General features: G+C 56.0%; 1 protein-coding gene across 1 annotated transcript in view; it reads left to right on the forward strand.

Annotated features, from left to right (window-relative positions):
* Positions 1-1,564: 1,564 nt before the first annotated feature.
* The window catches only part of LOC107195636, a 14,126-nt gene continuing 7,543 nt past the window's right edge, over positions 1,565-8,147 (forward strand). Inside the window, exons 1-2 of the mRNA XM_025046513.1 lie at positions 1,565-1,601; positions 1,942-2,140. Coding sequence (XP_024902281.1) covers positions 1,565-1,601; positions 1,942-2,140 — 236 coding nt within the window. The remainder of the gene's footprint in view (positions 1,602-1,941; positions 2,141-8,147) is intronic.

Here is an 8,147-nt window from a genome sequence, read left to right on the forward strand (position 1 = left end):
CGACGCTGGGCGAGGCGCAGGGTCTGCAGCCTGGGCGGGGGGGCCGGGCGACCTGACCTCCGGGGCCTCGTGCAGGAAAGAGAATGGATGGAACGATGTGTTACTTCAGCAAATTTCCGAAAAGCGGCAGGAAAAGCAAACGAGAAACAGCCCCCAGATGACTTAGGAGCAGAGGGGAGGGAACCGTCTGGGAAAAGGTTCGCTTGTTCGTTTGTCGTTTGTTTCCCAGGAAGGAGGGGAAACGGATATTTGGTTAAAGTGAGGAATTAAACTCGGATAGATCTGTGCCTCCTGGTCTTTTCCAAGGAAGAAAAACCGGATGAAGCGAAAGTTTCAAAATAATGGAAACCGCTGGCTCGTACTTTCTAATACCAATAATCGTTCGAACTCAGCCGGGCCCCTTTTTAACATAAGAAAATTATTTAAGCCAAGGTAAAGTATAAAATGATAACTGAGCTTCTTTTGTTTAAAGCTAGACTTTTGGGGGGGAATCTTTTTGACATAAATGATTGAATTCTTTATTTGGTCCCAAAGACTTTTTAAATTTTCTTTTTTGGTCACATTCTACTAGGACAGAAAGTTTTGAGAAGAGAAACGTGATAATTTGCCTATCGTGCAAAAGTTTTGAAATGTCAAGATATTTATGGGTTTTGCCATGAACAGCAAATTAGAAAATTACTTTGTTACTTTACTTATTTATTACAGTGAAAAGTTGCGCTTTGCCGCCGAGTGTCACACGTTGTGCTTTGACTCACTGTTTCTCCTGAGCTAATGGGCAGAGCGGGGGGGGGCCTGGGGCTGCCGAGGTGCGTCCCGCGTGCGCGTGTCATCCTGGGGGGGGCCGCGCCGAACTTCTCTCTGTTGCTCTGACGTTGTTAGCACGCGCGCTGCTGAAGCGAGGGGTTATTTTTAAACGGTAGAGTTTAGACAAGCACCGAGTGTGTTCTACGAACCTGCCCCTGTGAATCTTGTTCCATTCCTTAGTCTCCTACTCAATATCTATCTTAAGAGGATTTTGACACCCAAGAGTCTTTGAAAACAAAATCGAGCCGGGGAAGGATGAGGTGGCCACGCCCGAAGCCCCGCCCGGGATCCCGCACCCTCTCTGCTCTGACGCCTACGTGACGATTTAGTGGGAGAGCAGACACCGTCATTAGAGCAGAACCAGAGTGTGCCTTCCTACATTTGGAGTTTGCTAGATTTGTTAATTGGAAGACTAGCGACATGGAAGCCAAGTTTGAGAAAGGCGCCGAAACACCTCACTGTCAAGGATCAACGTGCCCCCCAACGGCCGACTTTCCCGGACACCTCAGGATGCGGACACGCCCGTCCGTGCACTGCGTGCGTGTGGCCTGGAGAGGTCACGCGACAACTCGAAATGCAGGGAAATGGCAGGTCTGCCTCTCGGATGAGGAAGCTCCGGGGCTGACATCGCGTCCCGGGCCGGCCCAAGCCCGCGGCGGAGGCCTGGGGACCAGAACACGGGGAGCAGGGCGGAAGGGGCACCCCGACCAAGGTCGCCCCTGGTCCAGGGAGTTCACGCCGCCGGGCGGAGGGCGGCGCCATGGCGGCAGATCGAAATGCTCTGGTGGCGTCCCACAGTGTGGCTCCCCCAAGACAACGCTCTCGCTTCGCATGAGAAGCATCTTCCAGCCCCCCAAACATGATAACTGAACCCCAAACTTCTGAACAGCTCCCGGGAGGCTTCCGTGGCACACGGAAGGTGCCGGTCACGGAAGGTGTGCCGGTCCCGTGCACGAGGCGACCCCTGCGTGCTGGCACCGGACCCAGTCCGCGCCACGCCGGCTCTATCCACTCGATGGGCAGCTTCCCGTGTACAGGTGGAACACGAGAGCTTCGGGGAAACTAAGGAAAATGCCCAGCGTCACAGAACTACTCACTGGAGGACGGAGGTTTGAGTCCAGATCATTCCACTCTCAGAGCTCCTGCCCCATCGCCGGGCAGCTGCGGTGGGAGCCCGGCTTCCTCCCCGGGGAGCGGGGCGGACCCTGCTGGCCTCGGAGGGCCGCTGTGGAAACCGGGCGGCGTGGTCCTGGTCTCGGGCGCTCCGCCGGGCGCTGGTTGTGGCCCCACGGCTCCTGGATCTGGACGTGCACCCCGGTGACAGAGGGAACCGAAGGTGGGGGGCTGCCACGCGCTGGGGTCACGAGGGAGCCGAGTTTTGGGGGTGGGCGAAGGGGACCTCCTGAACCTTGCCTTGGCCTCAGGGGTTCCTGGGCCTGAGCCGAGCGTCACAGCAGAAGACGGTTGAGATGCTCTGTTGGAAGGAAAACTGGACACTGAACGCACCACAGGACACACAGCGCCACCTGCCCCGTCGGCCGCCCTGGGGCCAGGTGATGGCGGCCGAGGGGTCCGCGAGCCCACGTGCTGCGTGCGGCTTCCACAGTGGGCAGGGACTCGCCGCCCTCAGTGTCACCGCTGGCCTGGGCGGGCCGGCCCGTCCTCGGGCCGAAGCGAGCGCCTGTGCCCGTTGCCCAGCGCCCAGCGCCGCCCTCCCCGAGCTCGGGCTTCCCCTGGCCTTCGCCCTGCGCCTCTGGCTGTAGTTCTTTTGGCTCTGAGTTGAAATCCTTTTTTTTTTCACTTGACATCCTGATGGCAAAGATCGTAAGTAATGTCCACCGAGACTGCGCTTCTGCTCCAAGAGATGAGCAAGCCCTCCGCTTCCCCCGCGCGCGGGACCGTGTCCTTGTGACGCCTGCAAACGCCACCGCCGTGCCAAGCCCTGCATCGCCGCGGCCAGCCGAGCTTCGTCTCCCGCTCCAGCACCATCGACCCGCTACGTGCTGAGCCGTGTCCCCCCCACCGCCCCCCAAGTTTATATGTTAGAGGCCTTTTGACCCCGCTCCTTCGAAATTCAACCGTATTTAGAGCGAGGACCTTTACAGCGGTGATTAAAACCGAGGCGGCTGCAATGAGCCCTGACCCCCTCTGACCGGTGTCCTTAGGAAAAGAGGGAGTTTGGCCACACGGACTCTGGCGTGCACAGAGGAGGGACGTGTGAGGACACGGCCAGAAGGCGGCCGTCTGCCAGCCAGGATCTCGGAAGAAGCCGCAGCCGCCACCGCCCCGATCGCTCATCTGCAGCCTCCGGAGCCGAGAGGGAGCCAGTTTCCGTCGCTCAAGCCGCCCGGCCTGTGGCGTCTGTCACGGCCGCCCGAGCAGACGCGGCCTGTGAAGCTGGCCAGCTGTCTACTTGGCATCCACCTCGGAGACCCCACAGGCATCTCAACACACGCGCGTCCCAAACCCGGCCCCCCCCAGCCTTCTCCTCCCCACCAAATGTCCCCTTTGCCCGACCGTTTAATCATAATCAGAAGCCGGGAGGCGTCCTCAAACCCTCGCCGTCTGGAGCCAGCGAGCCCTTCCAGGTCCCCAGCAAACTGGGGCCCTCCCCCCGAGCACCACGGCTCAGGCCGCTACGCCAAACCTGGCCGTCACCCCGCCGCCCCGTCCCGTTTCCCCGCCGGACCCTCCGCTCTCGCGGCTGGAGGGCCCTGAGCTTTGGGCGGCTTTCCCCGGTCCCCAGGGGGAAGGGGGGCCGCAGCCCTGCCCCACGCCTGGTCCAGCCCAGCCCGGCGGCACGGACGGCTTCTCCCCCCTCCTGTGGCCTGGCCTTCGGCTTCGTCTTTGCCTCTTTTCTTTTCGGCGACAGACTTTTCTCACGAAACCCGCTTCCTCATCTCACCGAAGCGCCGGCCTGGGTGTCCGCCTCACCCGCAGGTGACCGCGAGCTGTGGTGCCTCCTGTCCGTGAGACATTCTCTCTAGGGATCTGAGTCCTGCACGGCTTTGAAATCTGACGCGTGTGCCCCGGGGGAGTGTGCGCCCCGAGCACGGGGCTCCTCGCTTCCCCACACCATCTGTCCCCGAAACGCCGACGCCCTGCACCCCTTAATCTTCAGCCTCGTAACCTACGAGATGGGCGACAGCGGCGCGCTCAGCCCTCCGGGGGCCGCCGACGCCGACGCCCTGCACGGCCCTGAGCTCAAACACCCTACAAACTATAGTCGTCTGAGGCGCTGGGTGTAGAGACCGTCCAGCCGCAGGAAGCGCTCGGCTCGAGCTTTGCCTCGCGTGTGACCGAGACGCTGCGAAACTCGTTCTGTGCTTTGTCAAGGAAAAGGCCGCCTCGTCATTTAGCAGTCGCCGTCCTGTGTCCCTCGAGGGCCTTTGTTTCTGACGCCCGGCTGAGCTGCCCCTGCGGTGACGGTGACGGTGACGGAGGCTGTGACTAAGCCGCAAAACCCTTCGAGACACACCCAGGGAGACGCCCCTGCGGCCTCGGGCCCCCCTGCCAGTGACCAGTCCCCTCGTTTCTGGTTTGCCCGTCGTCGCGGACGCTGCCGGGCTGCGTGTTCCTCACCGTTCCCCTCATCTCAGGCTAAGCGACGCCTCGTCTCCTCTGACGCCTCCTGCGTCGGTGGCGGTGCCTCTCGTCCGGCCACGTGCTCCTCTCCCGGGGAAGCGCCACATTTTTAGAATCTCTCTCCCTTACTTGGACATTTCGGTGATTTCCAATATTTTGCAACTGCGAGCAATGACAGCCTCATGCAGACATGTTTCCGTATTGTTTGGAGGTGTGTTTTTAGGTAAATTTCTGGACGTGGGGTGGCTGGGTCAAAGGGGACATGAGTGAGTATTTCGGGTATTGCCAAGTCCGCTCGCTCGGGCCGCGTCACGGCTCCCCAGCCCCGTCACCGGCCTCGCCAGCAACTGTACCGTCGAGACCCGAAGCCTCGCCCAGCTGAGTAGCTGCCAGTTGGTGCTGTTTGTACTGAATTTCTCTTATTATGAGTAAAGTTTGAACATCTTTTCATATGTTTATGAGCCATTTTACACATGTTTTGTGAAATGCCTATATCTTTCCGTCTCCCTTATAGCCATTTTATAAGGCTTTCGGACTTAAAAAAATAATTCTAAATTATCCTGAATTTTTTGTCCAGATATATTTCTCCGAATATATGTCTAAAAAGATAAAAGTTGATCTATTTGTCAGTCGCAGTGCAGGAATGAGCTTTCAAACAGCTGTGAAGATTTAAATGCGGGAGCGAAACCGCGTCCCCTTGGACCAAGGCCGCGGGGCCCTCTGACCGGCACAGCCAGACGAGCAGTTCCACGCCCCAGGGGACGACGCTCGCGGGTAATTCGTCCAGGACAGGGCTGCCGCGTGACCACACGAGCCGTGACTTTGGGACGTGGGCGCCTTCCCTGAGCGACGGCTTCACAGCTCACTCGGGAGCATTTAACGTAATGCAAGTAGTTTCTCAAAAGAAAACTCAGGTTTAAAAAACACGTTCTTTATGTAATGGAAATACCAGTTCCCTTATCTGCGATACACGTCGCGAACGTCAGCTCAAAACGACTCTCGTGTTCATCGCCACGAAGACGTTTTTCTTGTTAAGTCGTCAAATTAATCAGTCTTTCGTCGTTGCTGCCAGATTAAGACAGGGTTAGGAAGCCTTGTCCTACACCGAGGTTTTAAAGCGATTCCCACGTATTTTGTCGTTTACCTTTAATTTCATATTGCCACCCCTGATCCGCTCGGAGGGCCATTTTCGTGTGTGGAGCTGTCCCAGCACCGCTCACTAAGCAGCCCGTCTTTGCCCGGAGGCGGGACGCCGCCCTGTCCTGGGCGCCGTGCTCCGCCCCGCCCCGCGGAGCTCGTCTCCGCCGCCCGCGCCCCATGGTGCCGTCGGGGTTCGCCCCTCATCGTCCTTCCTCCCCCAGGTTTCTCCTGCGTCTACTTTTCCAGGCGAGCTTTAGAGTCAGTCTGACTAGGTCGAGGGAGGAAAGCTTGCTGGCGTTTTCACTGGGATTACGTTAACTTCGTGAGTCAGCAGAACTCCGTTTTTACGTGTCGATGTCACAGAAGGTACAAAAATGTCTGTATCTTTCAAGTCTGTTTCTATAGCTTTCAGGAGTGTTTCTTAATTTTCTTTGTGCACGTTTTGAAGATTTCTTCATAACTTTCTTCTTAAGTATTTTTATCTATTTACCTGTTTTAATAGGAATTACCCTTTTGCTCACTAGTTTTTATTAGAAATTGATGTTGACTTTTATCAAAGTATCCTCATTATCCAAGGAGAAAATCATACAATTCTTTCCCTTAGAGATATTAATGGAGTGAATAATATTAATAGATTTCCTAATATTTAATCATTCTTGAATGAAGATCTAAAACCACCTGGTCCTGGAGAACTGATGTTTTGAATGTGGCATTTGAGTTGTTTGCAGCTGTTTTTTTCGAGGTTTTCTGCATCACTCTGTAAAATTCGCACTGGTTTGTAAATTTCTTCTTTTATGCCATGGTTACTAAGTTTAAGCGTCGTTGCTATGTTTTCTTCATAAAAAGGACTTAGAAGTTTTAATCTGGTCTCTCAAAGTTTGATAGAATCCCCCCGGGAAACCGTCCAGGCCTGATGGTTTTACACGAAATATTCCTTGAGAACTTTCTCTAGTTTTCCTGTGGAAACGGGTCTGTTAAAGAATTCTATTACCAGCGGGATTGATTTTGCTAAATTTTATTTTCCAACACACTGGCCTTTTCATCAGTTTCTGGCTGTATTTTCAGACGCAGGCAAAGCTGTCTCCCGGGATTAAGATCCTCCTAACGGTTCCGTCCCCACCGCCCTGGCGCTGGCTCCCGCCCTCTCCTCGCTGCGTCCCGTTATTTTGTCCCGTATCCCAAACATCTTCTATGTCCTTTTCTCCACTTTTTAAATCCTTTTCTTGCTCTAACCATATGCAAACTATTGTTAAACCCACCCTTCGAGTTCTTATTTTCCTTAATGACTGTGCTAAGTTGCCCCGGCCGGCGGGACAAAACAACGCGGGACGAGGAGGAACCTATGGAGGATGAAGGCGAGACAGGAGACACAAAGAGATGGAGGCAAGACAGTATTCTGATCAAGCCTCAAACTTTATTTTTCAGCGGGGATATTTATACAGGACAAACAAAGGGAGGCGGGGCTAGCTGGCGGAAGACAAGCGCATTGGCTCTTGGATGGTCCGAGTAGGCGGTGCCACACGCCCATTGGGTCTAAGGGGATGGGGTGAGGGTTATTGACAGCCTAAGGGGTGTGTGCTTAGGGGGAGGAAGTGATGAAAGTTAAAGGAAGTAGGAAGTAGGAAGTAGGAAGTAGGGCTCCGCAATGTCTGAGGCAGGCAAAACACCCAGTCCTGCAACCAAGCCTCCGCGGCCCGAAGACCTGCGGCTCCCCACACTAAGTCACAGGGTGTCCACTTGGATCTGTTCTTAACTATTCTCTGGCGTTTTATTCTCTGGAACAAACCGGCACAGTTACGTTGAAGGCGCGGTCACGCCGGTCCTGGTTGGGCCTTTTCTCTTTTCTGCTGCGTCTTTTGCTTCCGGATCACATTATTTTCTGCCTGTTTAATCTCGGTTGTTTTTGACTGAACGGCCGACCTTGTGTATGAAAAATTGTACGAAATGTCCGTTCTCAGGAGCTCTTTGCCCTGATGATTTATAGACACTTGTATTTCAAGATTCATTTAAAGATGGGCTTCGTCTCTGGAAATGATCTCCTTGAGGCTTAGAAAATATAAATTCAATTTAGAGGAGCCAAATTTATTACATCCTCAAGTCCATTTCCTAAGTTTCTATGAAACAGCGTTGAAGAGCGATGGGCCGCAGTGCTGCGTGACTGCGATTCAGGTCACCCCGACCCCAGCGCCCAAACCCTCGGGGGCGGGGACTGCACACAGCTGAGGCTCGGGCCCTCCCCAGCCCTCGGGAGGTGACGGACTCCCACGCAGAGCAGCCTCCGGTGCTATGCCGTCTGTCCCCTCCGCGCTGTCCTTCTGTCCCGCGTCACTGGTTCTCAGCGCCTCCGATGAGGCGTCTGCGTTTCGCCCGGGAGAACGCGTCTGAATTACTCCGTGCGCCCTTCCCACCGGCGGGACCCAACTCACGCGCACACCGTGGAGCAACGCGAGGCTCAGAAACAGGCCGCGGGGCCCCGCGTGAGGCCACCTTGGACCACGCGCCCCGCGTGCGGTCGGCTCGCCCCTCGCTTCCGCTGGGAGGGGACGGTGGAGACGCGCCAGGCCCGGGGGCTGCTCCGAGCCCGTCCTGAGGACGTGCGGCGACTCCGGGGCGCGTGT

The sequence above is a fragment of the Pteropus alecto genome, unplaced genomic scaffold, assembly GCF_000325575.1.
Source record: "Pteropus alecto unplaced genomic scaffold, ASM32557v1 scaffold214, whole genome shotgun sequence".
NCBI classification, from domain to species: domain Eukaryota; kingdom Metazoa; phylum Chordata; class Mammalia; order Chiroptera; family Pteropodidae; genus Pteropus; species Pteropus alecto.